The following is a 15,930-nucleotide window of genomic DNA, read 5'->3' on the forward strand; positions in this document are numbered from 1 at the left end:
TGTTGTCTGTGGTGTTTGCTTGGTGTTTGCTTGGTACCGCCAACCAGTTTCTGGGGGTAGGCACTGTACCGTAGAGCAGGTAAGGTATTCCGGATCCCTGTGGTTATGCAGGTAGTCCTGTAGTCTAGATCATGGCTGTCTGAACACACTAGAGCATAGACGATAGGTGATAGGTGGACGAGCACCTGGTACTACTACTGCCTGTGTGGCTTGCATGGGTGCGAGAGGCGGGAAACAGGGTATCGGCGCACGGGGAAAGCGAAACGCCGACACACCGACATCTTGACAAGTCCCAATGGTTTTAGACCCTCCGTTCGCCCATATAAATATGTTCTTTGTATACGGCTAGTAGTAGTAGTAGTAGTAGTAGAATTATTTTCTACATTTACCCGCTATATACTCTAGATACGCAACTATGACAGGATCTGAACAGACAATTATCGAGTGGTTTGGTTAGTAATCCACTCATTCACAGATTCTCACTCACCTACCATCAATAACTAATCTCCCCCTTCCCGACAGGCGCAACAACCTACCGCCTAAAAACAAGAGGCCTTACAATCTTCCTCGATACATGGCTTGACCGCCCCTCCACTTTACCACAGTACCTATCTACGTCCGATGTTACGGAATGTGACTATATCTTCATCTCGCACGCACACTTCGACCACCTCCCCGGAGCCGACAAGATTGCCCTCCGCACGGGTGCTACAATCGTCGGGAACGGAGAGGTCATAAATGTTATGCGTGCTGCCGGCGTGCCCCCTTCGCAGCTTCTCGCAATCGCCGGAGGTGAGCGTATCCCGTTGGGTACCTCAGGTGTTGTCGCTCATGCATACCCTTCCCTCCATTGCCTTATGCCTCCTGGAGATCATTTGAGTATGCCAGAGACGCTGGATACAGCGACGGTGTATCTTGGTGGTCAAGACGGGTGCACACTTGACGTAACAAGGGGTATGACGAAGGGGTTCACTCACATCTGTAGCGCGCCCGACGAAGCATTCGCCAACGCACCCGAGGAATTCAAGGTGTTCCGAGAGTGGTTGAAGGATCGGGAAGCGAATCGATTCTCGTATTTTGACGGTGGCCAAATTATGTATAATTTTGTCATACCATATCAGGGGGTACTGCTGTGGTCTGGGCATTTGGGGGCGTATGAGGGTGTGGTGAAGAGTATGTGTCCAAAGCCAGACGTAGTTATACTTGGGGTTGCAGGGAGGGGCAATTTAGATGGTAGGCCTTTTGAAGGGTCTTCAGCGGAGATGGTGACGAGGATTGTAGAATGGTTGGGAGAACCTGAGAGGATAGTGTTTTCGCTGTGGGATGAAATGCCACTTAAACCAAAAAGAATAGATACGAGGGCGGCAAAAAAGGCAGTGGAAGAGAGGACAAAAAGTCGGGTGTGGGATTTGGTACATGCTGAAGTTGGAGTGGTGTTCGACCAGCCGAGGGGTGTAACCGATGGAAATGTAATGGATACGAAACCTATAGTATAACCACCGATAAAATACATAGAGGTTTCTTTTTGTAAACTTTAAAGGAAGAAAATTATATGCTTACTAAAAAGTTTTGTACTTTTTCTAATTACCATGATCCCCCTTCGCCGTTCCAGGAGGATTTATAGATTTAATGACACGAGTCAGCCCATTATTAAAAAAGAAGGAAGAATAGTAACAGAATAGAATTGATCGATCAATTCCTTTAACAACAAGCTGAATACCTCAGAGTTCAGCTCCTTGGTCCAAAAACCGCAGGGATGACCGCATACCTGACCTGATCAATTATGTAGCTACCACTATTTCTAGAATTGATTCGTAGTTACCTAACAATTATTTCAAATTCTTTCGGGGGCCCGATTTGATCTCAATTATCAAACATCGCAGTGTCAAAGGAACAATGAGCCAGATTGATCTTTCGTCCATAACCTCAGGTGGAGCTTTGTTGATGCATAAAAACGAGAGAATAATGTCAGTTAAGCCAAAAGTTATCAAACTATGTTATCCGACTCGTTACCATTCATCACTGCCTCTGGTATTTTATCTCGGAGAAATGGTCCGTTATAACAGTCATGGGCCAGCTTCAATTTTCAAACTAAAGGCCCGACAAGTCTAGGAAAGCTTGATTCTAGTGAGTTCTTTGAGCTCCACCTGGGTGCCTCTCTACTCCAATAAATATATCTCCTCCACTCTGGATGATCGTCCCCTCCTTGGAAGGCCAAATCCAAAACTCTGTATGTGATCTGGTTACTACTCATAGTTAGCATTATTAATCCCGGTTTAAGATAGATTTGTGATTCCTCACCATGAAACCAACTCAACTCGACCCAAAGTTTACACATAATGTTAATGGAATTGAGGCGTCAATGAGGCTATAAGGAACTCCTTGGCCTTAGTTAAAGAAATATCATCAGACCTAGGTTTACACCCTATATCAGTACTGTCCATTCAGCCCCCTTGCTACCACTCGCCATTGCTAAAATACCCCCCCCCCCCCTCTGTTATTTGATTCAACCTAGCCGTAGATGAAATCTTCGAGGGGGACAGTCGTGAGTAACCGCTTCGATTATCGAATGAGATTCCTAAATGGTGCGTTGGCCAAAAACCAAGAATAGCCCTGTAAAAAAGTAGAATGCCTATTCTGTAAAGGGTGAAAATATTTATTCGTTGGGGATTTGATATAAACTGTGAATAAGGGCCATGAGGATTGATGGCTGGTAGGCTATGCATTGAAGGAAGGGTGGTCGCCCAGTGCTAGCCATATCCTTGGCAGGGTTTTAGCACTTACCGCACCTGGCCGGGTGTTACAGCATATCCCTCAAAGTCAAACCTATGCATGATCTCAGTATAATCTTACTCTCCCAGTTATTCAGAAATCTAAAGAATACGATATTTCGGTTGACGAGTGATGAGCTGTGAACCTACACCCTTCCGCCTTCGGGGGGTTTGAGCTCTACACTTGGTTTTGTCAAATCTTCAGCGGTACCCCCGAATTTTGAATTTTTTTTTGCCGCTCGTCTCCAAAACAAAATTTCTGATAGGATCGCCAATAAACAAACCTAAGTGACCGTTTAGAATCCAGTTAGTGAGCAAACCAAGACTCTGTAAAGCGCAGAAAATGATTTTTCATTGGCTTACTGCGGTCCATGTCATTTTTATGCTGCATCTGTAATGAAATTTGGAACTTTTTAAAGATCCTGATCTCGCCTTAGCTCTCAGCAGCCCGAGTAATGGCATTAGGGGTTACCGATGAAAATCACTTGTTCCACCCGATTGTTGCTGCCGATAGCTACAGTAGGATTTCTGAGCTAGCAGTCTTATTTCCATTAGGGTTCCTGTACTAAAACTACATGTATCTTTGCCGCTTGCGTGTCTATGAGTCGGTCGACCGAACACTACACGCAGCTTGATACCAAATTACATCCATCTATATACATGTAATGCGTACATGTGATATCGGTTTCTGTGAGTATTTGTGACTGGGATACAAAAGTTATCCGCTGTTTTGTAATGATCTCCGCGTTTTGCTATCGATCTTTCCTTGGGTATTCTTTTATATTGTTTTGGCCGGGCTGTTTGTTGCCGTAGAAGAGCATGGTATTACGTGTATTCTCAGACCACCTCCATAAGGTAAAACCCCGTCCCCACGAGCTCTTTTCGGATACCATAATGAACAACTAGGTTGATTCTAAACGGCCATCCGATGTATGCACTCTATTTGGCCGCCTCGGTCGTAATAGCCAAGGCCGAATGCACAAGTTCGCCGACAGCAGCCTTGGCTAAAATCTGGATTTCTATATAAGCCCTTTTCCCTACCTCTCTCCTTCTTCTTCATTGTCATCATCCAGTATCTCTGGGGGAATTGAGGGGTTCATCTCCGCTTCCTGGAGGAACCTCAAAATCCTAAGGCTCTCGGGATTCAAGCCTCGTTTTTCCCTTGGTTTCTTGCCTTGGGAGCCTCTCTTCTCCCTCTTCCTCCTTCTCCTCCTCTCCCTCCTCTCCCTCTTCTTCTCCTCAACCACTCCCCCCTCCCTCCCCTCACCCGGAGTAGCTGATGGCTGCCAGCCATCAGCTACTCCTATGAGACTTGATCCTCCGGGTTCTGGGGTGAGGCTCGACATCAACTGGGGTAAATCCGAACCCCAGTTGTCGCTTATTGGGAGTTTCCAGGTTCGTATCTCTTCTATCTCTCTCTCTCTTTCTTAGTTGATTGTGCTAACTTTGTATCTTTCTTGGTGATAGTTTCTCCCTCCAGAAGGACTGCCAGCCACGCCTCATGCGTATATCTGTCGCTACCTCCAGAGTTGTAAGTGACTTACTAATACCCTCCTACCGTGATCTTTTGCTAACATCATTCTTTTTAATAGCTTCTTGCAAAAGGAGGGTTTGGTTGGGTATCCTCGCAGCCCTTCTCTGACAGCAAGAGAAGGGTTTGGTTGGGTATCCTTTCCTTCCTGCCTGGCCTTGGCCCCTCGAGAATGGCCTGGTGGGATATCCCAACCCCTTGTCTCCGGTTCCACCCTCAACTAGAGGAAACCGCAGCAAGGGTATGTTATCCCTCTGATCCTCTAATACTATTTCATGGTTACTTTTCTAACATCCTTTTTTCATAAATAGTATCTGCCGAGACTGTATTATCTCCGGCTGGCGCCGCTTTTGGAAGACGGAGGATTCTTTGGTCCTACGACGGACGATTGTGAGGAGGACTGGGAGGATTCCCCGGTCCTGTGCTGCGGTGTTTTCGTTTCTTTCCCCTCTTTCCTTCTTTCTCTTTTTTTTCTTTTTCCTTTGTTTTTGTGGGGGTTATCTCATCCGAGCCTTCTCCCAACTATATATTGTAAGTAGTTTATTGGGTGGTGGCCTGCCTTTGTCTAACCGCAACAATACCAGTAGTTTATTCTTCTATCACCTATGCACGTAATTAGCTCGATCGTACATATGAAAAAATAAAACCATGAGATTCATATTATCGTGCGCATTTAGCCAGCCTCCTCTTGAATTTGGGGATCTTTTAATTCCATATACGACACCGTCTTTCCTCCTATAGCTAACGTTGGCCCATATCGTCCCGAATATGTTTGCCACATCGTGAGCCCGTGTAAAGTTCACAAATACGTAACTTTCAGGTCCACTACCAAGCAGTTAACGTTACATTTAAATTTAGCTACCCAGGCTGCCGGCCCTATGCTCGGTCAGTCGTCAACGCAGGTCAACACGCTCCTGGTATCGTACCAAAGGTTTAGCCTCGTCCGACTGAATGAGATGTGCTAGTCACAGCTCCTAAGTGGCACAAGGAAGGAGTTCCGGAAAGAGCACTCATTTTTCGTTCATAGCTGGCTGTAGTAGTCTATACATGTATGTCAGTACATTTGTGTCATTTTTCCAGAACCAAAATTAAGAGCAAAGTGCGTTATTGATGGATGAAGAAGATACCCGCCAACAAAGACAGCACAAAAAAGGAAATACGAAAATATGCGTCTGCCCACTATGACAATAGATTGCTGCTACATGACCACTGCCAAAAGCCGAACAGGACGTATATAGGGGCAGCATTGTAGATGGATTATGATAAAGAGATGCGGGGAATATGTACTTTGTTTTTTGCTGAGGTATTGGGGAGAAGATTGTGGATTTGTTTAAGAGGAAGATGTATGCACGGCGGATAGCACGGAATGGATGACGTTTACAATTAACGTTGGCTTAGTCACACTTACAGGTGGAGACTCAAGCTAACAGGAAGGTTTTTTGCCTGTTCCTTTGAGCTTACTATTAATACCACATGATGTGGAGGCTGGATACTGGTTTTTTTCTATGATAATTTATAAATATCCTTATAATTATAAGGCATGTATTTACCCCTAATAAGTACTCAAAAATAATTCCTGACCGCCGAGGGGATATATGGCATTATGGGTCCGCAGCCAAGGCGGCGTGGACGGGATGGGTTGGAACATGAGATATCACTCGTGGTCACAAAAGCACGCTAGTCCGATAGCAAGTATACATGTAGGTATAATGATTGATAACAAAAGGAACAGTAGCTATGGTAAAGATACAGATGCTGTCGAGCAAAATCAAGCACAAACACAAATACAGACCACAAACTACAAACACAACCATCGACACACCTCTCGATCTATAGATCTACCCATGATCTACTCGGAAACTACTCATAATAAAATCCCCCTCTACACCAACAAACCCACCGCCGGCCACTCTATCCAATCACCAAACATCTCACCTCAATGCTCTCTCTAGTCCCCTTCTTCTCCACCGGCGTCCCCGGATGCACAAACGCCGTATGCGGCGTCCTGCCCCTCCGCCCCTCCACCCCGCCACCCACAACCGTATCGGTATCAAAACACTTGAGCAGCACCACCTCCTCATCCCTCATGCCGCTCCAATACCACCACTTCTGCCCCTCCCTGAACTTCACCCCCAGCGTGCTGCCCTCGCGGTTTGGAAGGATGTGTCTCACCGGCACCACATCCTCCTCCTCCACGCTCCTGCTGTCGGCAAACGCAAGCGGCGTATCGACGACCGGCCCGCCAATCGGGCGCCACACATTGATGATGCGCACGCGGGTGCCCGCGGAAATGATCTCCTCTGCGCGCTCGGCGGGCAGATGCTGCCGGATGCGCTGGTACGACGCGGGCACGCTCTGGTCAATGTGGACCCTCATGACGGGCGGCCGCGTGGCCGTGGGCCCCTTGCGCCGGATGGTGTGGTCGAAGATGACGACCTCCTCGAGGCCGGGGACATGCTTCTTCAGGATGTCCTTGATCTCTGGGTAGTACTCGCGCTCGATCTTGGCGTCATCGGTGAACTCCTTTTCGGTGGAGGGGACGTCAAGGACGGGCTGGAAGGCCTGCTTGTCGAGGTTGAAGTCGGCCTCGAGGCCGCGGAGGTCGTGGATGGTGACGGTGTGTGGGATGTCGATGTAGTTTTTTTGGGGGCCGGTGGCGCGGGGTTCGACGAATAAGAAGGGGGGCGCGCCGTCGGTGGTGATGGGGCCCTGGTAGTTGAGGGCTGCGGGGACGTCGCCGTAGGGAGGGTAGGTGGGTTCTGTTGCGACAGTAGGGGTAGGCGTAGAGGTGGAGGTGGAGGTTTGGGTTTGGGTTACAGTGCTCATCTTGTTTTTGCTTTTGTAGTAGTAAAGTTGCTAATTGTTGTGAAAATCGTAGTGCAAATAGTAGTAGTAGATATAGATACCCAAATACTGCCTTACAAGCTATATAGCTGGAATCGATACCTCCCAACGGCGACTCCCACAGCTCTCTATATACCCACCCACTCCCTCCCTCCTTCATACGTAGTACTCTAATCGCATCCCAATTCACACCTGATCCATGATATCTCAGCCCATTCCTCGAAGCTTCTTCCCCCATGCACCAGCACGCAATTCAATTAGAAATCACCACCCAAATTACGCAATCCGAGCTCGAGCCCTGTTTACTAATCAATCAATCCGCCAACCCAACGTCCCTCAGTTCTCCGCCCTGCCCCTTCCTAGCTACTCTCACCGTTAATTCTCCTATCCCCGTATTTTGTATGGTGCTAAGTCCGATCGAACCCAAGGGGCGAAATTGGCGTATCAAAACGTCACGGATTTCGTGCTCTGGGATTTAGTGAGTGAGTGAACGGAATATCCTCACCAGTCAACACCCCCCCCCCCCCCCCAAAAAAAAAAAAAAAAAATTTTAGTTCACTCACTTAACTGCCAGAGCCTTGTAGGTACATACTTTTAATTTTCCTTACCCGGAATTAAGATATTTAGCGAAGCGGGGATAATGGGTTTTCTCGAGAATTAACGGTACCCGTTTTACCTAAATCATCCCGCCGGGCAGATGTATCACCCCGTCACCCCGCTGCTAAGCTTTCTTTCTTGCATGACCGGGGAGCACAGAGTAATTCTTGTGACAGCCTGCAGATTGGAATCCGGAGTTAAGCACTAACTAGCTAGCTAGGATTTTGACGGTGGGTTAGGGTTGGGTGTGTATTAGTATGGTGCGCGCACTCTTAAAAGTAACACGACGGCAAATACTCTAGATGTGGCTGCAATAGATATGGACTCATAGGCGGCCAACCAGAGGGGCTCATTTCTAGCTATTTTTCCTGCACCAATGCCACAACTCAATCGATCAGGTTTGCTTGAATTCCGGGGGGGGGGGGGGTATAATACTGTTCCACTTAAGCTTGGCGCTTTTTGCATACATACATACATACATACATACATACATACATACAAAAACAGCCATTTTCAATCGCTGATATAACTTTATGGGTTCCATTTTTGATATCTATAAAGTTACATATCAGCGATTGACTTTCCGCCCCACTTTTGGCCAACCTTCAAGAGTGGGTGGGCGCACCCATAACATGAAAAAAAAAAAAAAAAAAAGAAAAAAAAAGCGGATGATTTGTAATCATACGACGTCAGTTGCGAGGGCGAGCACGGAATCTTGCTGATCGGCGCGCGCGCGCGGTGAGCATGGGATGGGACGAATTGATTGTAGGCGGTGTTTTTTTTTGAGTTAATTCTATAGATCTCCGTGTATTAATATTTTTGGTGCGGTGAGCATGAGGTCATGGGGGGGGGGGGGGGGCCGGGCTACTAATCACAAAATATCACTCGGCACGGAAGAACCATACGCCCGTCACTCGGCCCAACGTCAATCCCATCGCACATAGTACTCGTCTCAACAGCATCGAAATCGCAACTCTCATCCATATTTCCATTGACAACTCTCTACCGTTAATTCTCGAGAAACCCACTTATCCCCGCTTCGCTAAATTTATCTTAATTCTGGGTGAGGAAAAGTATGTATCTGCACGAAATCCGTGAAGTTTGATACGCCAATTTCGCCTTGGTTCGGACTTGACACATACAAATATATACGGGGATAGTGGATTATTCGAGAATTGACGGTATTTACCTCTACATCCACATCTACATCTACTTCTTCCTCTCCAACACCCCCTCCCTCGTCTCCCTCGCCGTCACCACCGCCGCCCTCTCCGCAATGCGTCCCTGCCACGCCGCCACCGCCGGAAAGCCCTCCCTCCACCCCCGCAGCTCCTCAAAATACTCGAGCACCCAGTGCCACGGCACAAACGCCAGATCGGCATAGCTGTACTTGTCGCCAACCAGATACTCCTTCCCCTGCAGAACGCCCTCGAGAACACCGAGGATGCGGTCGATCTCGGCGCGGTAGCGCGCGATGGCGCTCGGGATCTTTTCGGCGTGGTTGTGTGCGAAGTGGACGTATTGGCCGAAGTAGGGGCCTTGACCTGTGTGTTGGGGTGGTGTTAGTGTTGTGGGAGAGAGGGGGGGAGGGGGGCACGAACCGGACATCTGGAACATCAGCCATTGTGTGGCGAGGGCGTCGCTCTCAAGGTCGGGGAACGAGATGGTGTGCGCGGTGTCGTATTTCTTCACGAGGTAGAGGATGATGGCGCCGGACTCCCAGACGGTAAAGTCGTTGTTGGAGTGGTCGACCAGTGCCGGCATGCGCCCGTTGGGATTGATGGCGAGGTAGGGCGCCTTTTTATGTTCGCCTGTAGTGGGAAGATGTGGTTAGTATTGGAGAAAAGAGTATAGGAGAGAGGGGAGCGTGCCGGAGAACATGCTGATGTAGACGGTCTCGTAGGGGAGGTTGAGCTCTTCGAGGATTATGTTGACTTTCCACGGGTTGGGGCCCGCGGTGACGCTGTAGAGCGTGAATTGCTTGTTGTGGGCGGCCATTTTGACTTTTTTTTTTCTTTCGGTTTGGTTGGTTGGCGGGGTGGAGAGGGTGGTGGTTTGAGTAATTTGTGGAGTTCTGATAATTAAACAGCTGTGCTTGTGGAGTTTATATATGTAGCCACCACTACCTTCGTACCACTCTCACCTTCACCCTCATCCTCACCCTCACCACAACTACCGCCACCGTCATCATCATCATCCAACTAATTAACCAACCCTCGGGACATTTCAATAGGCCAGAATTCACCCGAGCTCATCTTCCAGCTCCAATATGCGATGCGATCGATGCGCGACGCTTGATAATAAAGACGACGGAGTTCCGGGTTTGGTATTAGTAATCCGATGTTGTTTTACTCGGATGACCCTGTAGTATATTTATATACGGAACCTCCCGGTTGGAGGTATCTCTCGTGCGAGAGAACTATGTCTTGGGTTGAAGTTGGGTGCTTGGGTGATTATTTGGTGGTTGGTGGTCGGTGGTTGATGGTTGGTAAGCAGGTAATAGTTATTCAGAGGTGCTAAGGTAAGTACCGGGGAAATATCGGCGCCCTAATCATATGCCGTGGTTGACAGTGCAGCCTGGAATCGATGTCACACGGAGGCTCTGTGGGGGGGATCGCAGGTGTCTTTTATTGAGAGCGCAGTTTATAAGACTAAAGAGATCGTATATAACACATTTTCGTTAAGAGCCGACAACTAAACCCGTTCCTTATCTTGATACAGTCGAATTAAAAGAAACAACAGTGTCGACATGGCAATGACAGATATCCACAGTGACAATTTCACTTGTAGGGTTCGACACCCCAAGATTGTGGATGTGCAAAACGAGTGATATCCTGTGCTGCACTCGCTCGCAACCGGTCTTGGGATAAGGTTTGGTAGAGTATGTAGACGGATCTAATCTAATCTTTGTCTGGGGGGATATTGCCATCACCACAGCAACGCAGCTACCCGGCCCAACAAAACAACACCTCTCCCACTGCACCCTGACGCCCCCGTCCGTCTCTAACCATTGCCGCCCTAGCAACCACAAACCACAAGTCTCAACACCACGACCTGCATCACGACCTTTCAATGCCACCGCCCCTCACCGCACCTCCTCCACCTCCACCACCACCACCACCGCTCACAACAACCACAACCTCCTCCCCCGACCCCCTGCAGTCCCTCGACGGCCCCAGCATCTACACCTTCCCCGTGCACCCCCACCCGCACCCGCACTCGCACTCCCACCACAGCAGAACACACAAGCACAAGCCCAAACCCAGCACCCCGCTGCGCAAGACACTCACCCACCACACGCACACAACCACCACCCACACACACACAAGCTCCCCATCACGCTCCCCGTGGCGCATCAAGGTCGTCGTCGAAGCCTCACGCGCCTCCACCCCCGACGACGACGACGACGACGCAGAATTCGAAGTAGAAGAAGAAGAAGAAGAGAGGGACATCAAGCCACAGATTAAACCACCACTACTACTACAACACCCAGCACAAATGGCGCTCAGCACAACGACAAAGACAACAAAGATCCCCCTCCGCGGCCTCAGCAGCCCCAGCGAGCTGCCGCTCCCGCACTCCACGCCCCGCGACGCACACACGCAGACACCATCACTGAAGAAGCGGCGGCCCACGCCCGCGCGCCGGCGACGCACTTTGACGCCCGCTGCTGCTGCGCGGCCCACCACCACCGCCACCACCACCACCGCGTGGGGCAATGGGCCGAAAGCCACACCGCAATCCCCCCCGCGCGGACCACAAACCCTCGAGACGCCGCGCTCCCCGCGCAAAACGCCCTCGCCGAGAAAGAAAGTACACTCCTCGCCGTCGCCGTCGCCAAGGAAGGTACGCCCGCTGCAGCTGTGGAACAGCACGCCGACGAGCAACGATGATGACATGGAGGGGTTTAGCATCATTGACACGAACAGCTTGTTGCCGGACTTTGCGTCGTCCAAGATTCCCGCTGCCATTGCTGAGGACGCCGAGGAGGACGACGACGACGACGAGGAGGAAGAGGAGGAAGAGGAGGTGCACGTGGGCAACATGCTCGCCTCCTCCTCAGACACAGAAGAAGAGCTACCAGATTTCACCTTCGCCGAAGACGACAACGACGACGATGCCGCAGCGGAAGAGGCGCCAGAGGGGATGTGGGAAGACGACCCCGTCGGCGCCGAGAGCTTCTACGGCGCCGACCACCTCCGCGGCCAATCCCAATCCCACCCACAAAGCCAAATCTTCCGCAGCTCCCCGCCAGCAGTAGCAGTCCTATCACTCAAGCGGCGCCGCGCCGCGTCCACCACGCCACGGAAGCGCCACACCGCACAACCCCTCGATCAGGACGCGCAAGAGGCGCTGGACCGCGCGAAGCTGGAAGAGATGATGGCGCTGAGCTCCGACGACGATCCGGACGCCACCGAGGAGGAGGATATCATGGACGACGACGACGACGACGAAGACGAGGAAGACGCCAACTACCCCGCCCACCCCGACGTCGAACCAGCATGGTCCGACGCGCCGCCGCTCGAGCTGACGCCGCCCGCGCTACAGCGGACGTGGGCCGCGCAGCGCGCAGGCGTGATTGCGGCTGCGGCGGGCGCGGGCGCGGCGCGGGTCACGATTGCGTCGGATGAGATTGAGGAGGACACGCTGGAGGCGGAGCGGATCGTGCGGGATATGTGGGAGGTGGAGGCGGGGCCGCGGAGCGAGGCGACGCCGGTGGTGAGGAGGGGGGGGCGGGTGGTTGAGCGGACGCCTGAGGAGGAGGAGGAGGAGGAGGAAGAGGAGGAAGAGGGGGATGATGGGGAAGAAGAGGAGGAGGAGGAAGGTGATACGATTGTTGTGGCGGGGTTCGGTGCGGAGCCAGTGGGGGGGACGCCGGTGGGGATGAGTACGAGTGCGTTTGAGGCGTCGATGGTGCGGCGGCAGCGGGAGATGGGGGGAGAAGGGGAGGGGGGGGATGTGTTTGCCGCTGCTGCTGATTCCGAGGACGAGGACGAGGACGAGCAGGAAGAGGAGGACGAAGAGGAATATGAAGAGGAAGAAGAAGGGGCTGAAGAAGGAGGCATGCAAACACCGCCAATGAAAGACCGCCTCCGCCGCACCACCCGCGAGGCGTCCGCAACACCCAGACCCATCCGTGACGCCACACCGCGGCGCGCGCTCGCAGCAACACCAAAAATACTGACCGAGAACCCGCCGTCGCCGAAAAAGGCCTCCCCCACGAAGCCCGCCCCACTACGGCGGAGCACCCCGCGAGCAACACAAACAACCACCCCAAAAACCACACGACCCACAACCACCGCGACCCCCCGCATAACAACCGAGAACCCGCCATCGCCCAAGAAAGTCTCCCCCACGAAGCCCCTCCCTACACCAACGCAGCGGCGGCGGCGGCGGCAGCCCACGCGCGCAGCCACCCCACAAGTCCTCGCCGAGAACCCGCCGTCGCCAAAGAAGGCGTCGCCGGTGAAGATGGTGCCGACGCCTTTGCGCCGGGGCACCCGGGAGGCGACGCCGCGGGTGGTGGTGGGGGGCGGGGGCGGGGGCGGGGAGAACCCGCCGTCGCCGAGGAAGGCGTCGCCAGTGAAGATGGCGCCGACGCCTTTGCGCCGCCGGGGCACGAGGGAGGCGACACCAAGGGTAGCAGCAGAGAACCCGCCGTCGCCGAAAAAGGCGCCGTCGCCGCGGAAGATGGTGGCGTCGCCGGCGAAATCGAGGGTTGAGAAGGCGAATGCGCGGCTGGCGAGGATTAGGGCTAGGAAGGCTGCTGCTGCCGCTGCGGGGGGTGGGGGGCCGAAGACGCCCGGGAGGCGAGGGCAGACGCCAGCGGGGCAGGTTGTGCCTGTACCTGTGCCTGTACCTGCACCTGCGCTGGAACCAGTCCCAGAACCAGAACCAGAACCAGTGCCAGTGCCAGTGCCAGTGCCAGAAGTGCAGACACAAGCCGTCGGCAGCAACAGAGAGCAACTAACCCCCCCAACCTCATTCAGCGCCACCCCCGACCCCCCACCGCCAAACGCCATATTCGACAATTTCCAGAAACTTGCGCCGCCCATGGTCGTGCCGGCGGCGGCGCCCGCCGAGGAGGCTGCGGTGGTGCCGGTGGTGCCCCCGGAGAGGAAGGCGTATATCACGCCGGTGGAGCCTGTGAGCGTTGTGAGGCGGAGGTGGGGGGGTGCGTCTTTCGGCAACGGCGGCGGCGGTGGTGGTGGTGGTGGTGCGAGGGAGTCGGCGTCTACATCTGCGTCGGCGTCGGCGTCGGCGTCGTTTAATACTGCACATGAGCCTGCGGCGCGCCGTGGGAGGAACTCGGCGTCGGCGTCGGTGTCGGCGGGTGCGTCGTTCAATAACAACAACAGCAACAATAGGGAGTCTGCAGCACGGAGTCAGCGCGCGTCGGCATCTACTTCGTTCAACAGCGCGCAGGAGACCGTCCCCGTCACCACCGTCCCTGCCCCTGCCCCTACCGCCCCCGCGCCCCCACCCCGCCGAATCCACCGTCCCAGCCGTACCACCACCACTACCACCACCACCGCACCTCCCCCACCCGCCCTCGCCCCCACCTGGGAAAAGCGCCACTGGAAGCTCCTCGAGCGCTACCTACACTCCCACACGCCCCTCACACCCGACATCGCACGACTAACCTACCACGTGTCAATCGACGACCCATCGCTTCTCGGCGAGGCAGTGCTTTGCGATCCCGCGCTCAACATTGTGACGCTGGACGGCGGTGAGCGGGCGCTCGTGCTGACGGGACGCGAGGTTGCCGCGGTGCGGCGATTTGTGCAGCGGATGGAGGATGAGGGCGGGGCTGTGGAGAGGGGGTGGGGGGTGGAGGTTGTTGCTGGGAAGGTTGGTGCGTTGAAGGTTGCGGGGGTGCGGAGGCGGTTGAGGGGGGAGCTTGGGGGTGGGATTGGAGGGAGAGAGGGCAGAGGGGGGAGGGGAAGGGGGGGTAGATAGTGGGGTGTTTTTTTGTGTGTTTTTTTTTTAGCTTATAATGGGTTTTCTTGCTTTCTGGTGTGTTATAGGGTGTTTTTAAGGGTTTCGTTTTTTTTATGTGTTTTTAGGGGGTTTACACTACACTACAGTCTTACGGTTGGTGCCAGCTGCGGTTATTACACTATGTAGCGAGCTAGCTATATATGTAGATGGGTGTCTTTATAGCTAGGCCTGTTTGCTTATTCACACGGAATGGAAGGGGGAGTCGGGGGGGGAGTCCGGGGGGGGAGGGGGGGCACGGTTGATATTAATATCAATACCTACCGAGTGGCTTATGTAGTTAATTTGTAGAGCCAGCTAGATATTTCTCAGCTACTGCACTAAATCCGCTAGCTGCAGTCTTTGGTGCTTGTTGCTATGCAGGTGACGGGTGATGACGGGTGACGAAAATGCGAGTGATCCCTCATGCTCCAAATATGGCTTGGGGGGTCTGAGATGAACCTAGCTACATGTACGTATATACATGTAGTAGTGGTTAGGTAGACCTTTTATGCTAGAGCTAGGGAACGAAGCAGGAGATGTGTACGTACGGATATATGTACGTATGTACAAATACTTGTAATGTCCAAGTTGTATCAATAGAGAAATACATGTATGATAAAAAAACACATCCATATGTAGATGAAGTGATAGCTTTGACCCTTGAATCCGACAGCACTCGAATTTTAGAGCCATCAATCACAAATATACATGTAGTCCTCCTTATCAAGATCTTGCAACCCCCATAGCCCTACAACCTTTTAACCTCACCTCGCAACACACCCCTAACCCTGCCAAGCTCAAACTGTCAAATTACACGGGGTACAAAAAGCTACCCAGCCGCCGGTTGTCCGGGTGAGTACGTGGCTCGAGCTCCCCATAGAAGGGGAGCTCGATATTCCCCACATAGATTTGGCTTTTGGGATTGTGTTTTGTGCCACCCCTTTGGTCTTTTTTTTTTTTTTTTTTTTGAATATAATCATGATTCGTATCGATCACGTTTGTTTCAGGGTACCTATATCACCCAATTAGCAGTGTAGATAAATGAGGGACCCGACCGAAAGTACCATTAAATAACATACCCCCCTACGATCGAGGGTTTGTACATGTACCGTGCTTTTTGATTCACATCCCCACGTGCACGAAAGTAAAGAGGGTCAAGTCCATGCGTACCGATAGTTTTGCTCTATAGTGTGGCCTCCAAACCAA

The 15,930-nt window shown here is 52.3% G+C and overlaps 7 protein-coding genes across 7 annotated transcripts; 4 read left to right on the forward strand and 3 right to left on the reverse strand.

Annotated features, from left to right (window-relative positions):
- Nucleotides 1–415: 415 nt before the first annotated feature.
- LAJ45_07201 (uncharacterized protein) lies at nucleotides 416–1,496 on the forward strand (the record flags this gene model as incomplete). The annotated part of the gene is made up of 2 exons (XM_046116760.1): nucleotides 416–452; nucleotides 523–1,496. The coding sequence occupies 2 exons, from the start codon at nucleotides 416–418 to the stop codon at nucleotides 1,494–1,496; spliced, it is 1,011 nt and encodes a 336-aa protein (XP_045970162.1).
- Nucleotides 1,497–3,808: 2,312 nt separating this feature from the next.
- LAJ45_07202 (uncharacterized protein) lies at nucleotides 3,809–4,117 on the reverse strand (the record flags this gene model as incomplete). Its single annotated transcript, XM_046116761.1, has 1 exon — nucleotides 3,809–4,117. One exon carries the CDS (start codon nucleotides 4,115–4,117, stop codon nucleotides 3,809–3,811), a length of 309 nt encoding a protein of 102 aa, XP_045970163.1.
- A 155-nt stretch (nucleotides 4,118–4,272) lies between these two features.
- LAJ45_07203 (uncharacterized protein) lies at nucleotides 4,273–5,267 on the forward strand (the record flags this gene model as incomplete). Its single annotated transcript, XM_046116762.1, has 4 exons — nucleotides 4,273–4,302; nucleotides 4,364–4,543; nucleotides 4,614–4,731; nucleotides 5,161–5,267. 4 exons carry the CDS (start codon nucleotides 4,273–4,275, stop codon nucleotides 5,265–5,267), a joined length of 435 nt encoding a protein of 144 aa, XP_045970164.1.
- A 946-nt stretch (nucleotides 5,268–6,213) lies between these two features.
- Nucleotides 6,214–7,128, reverse strand: LAJ45_07204 (uncharacterized protein; the record flags this gene model as incomplete). Its single annotated transcript, XM_046116763.1, has 1 exon — nucleotides 6,214–7,128. The coding sequence occupies one exon, from the start codon at nucleotides 7,126–7,128 to the stop codon at nucleotides 6,214–6,216; it is 915 nt and encodes a 304-aa protein (XP_045970165.1).
- On the forward strand, nucleotides 6,622–6,978 carry LAJ45_07205 (uncharacterized protein; the record flags this gene model as incomplete). The annotated part of the gene is made up of 1 exon (XM_046116764.1): nucleotides 6,622–6,978. The coding sequence occupies one exon, from the start codon at nucleotides 6,622–6,624 to the stop codon at nucleotides 6,976–6,978; it is 357 nt and encodes a 118-aa protein (XP_045970166.1).
- A 1,824-nt stretch (nucleotides 7,129–8,952) lies between the features above and the next one.
- On the reverse strand, nucleotides 8,953–9,741 carry LAJ45_07206 (uncharacterized protein; the record flags this gene model as incomplete). Its single annotated transcript, XM_046116765.1, has 3 exons — nucleotides 8,953–9,287; nucleotides 9,345–9,554; nucleotides 9,615–9,741. 3 exons carry the CDS (start codon nucleotides 9,739–9,741, stop codon nucleotides 8,953–8,955), a joined length of 672 nt encoding a protein of 223 aa, XP_045970167.1.
- A 1,074-nt stretch (nucleotides 9,742–10,815) lies between these two features.
- Nucleotides 10,816–14,703, forward strand: LAJ45_07207 (uncharacterized protein; the record flags this gene model as incomplete). Its single annotated transcript, XM_046116766.1, has 1 exon — nucleotides 10,816–14,703. One exon carries the CDS (start codon nucleotides 10,816–10,818, stop codon nucleotides 14,701–14,703), a length of 3,888 nt encoding a protein of 1,295 aa, XP_045970168.1.
- Nucleotides 14,704–15,930: the final 1,227 nt, after the last annotated feature.

Source organism: Morchella importuna (assembly GCF_003444635.1).
Source record: "Morchella importuna strain M04M26 chromosome Unknown Morimp01GS022, whole genome shotgun sequence".
In the NCBI taxonomy this organism is placed as follows: domain Eukaryota; kingdom Fungi; phylum Ascomycota; class Pezizomycetes; order Pezizales; family Morchellaceae; genus Morchella; species Morchella importuna.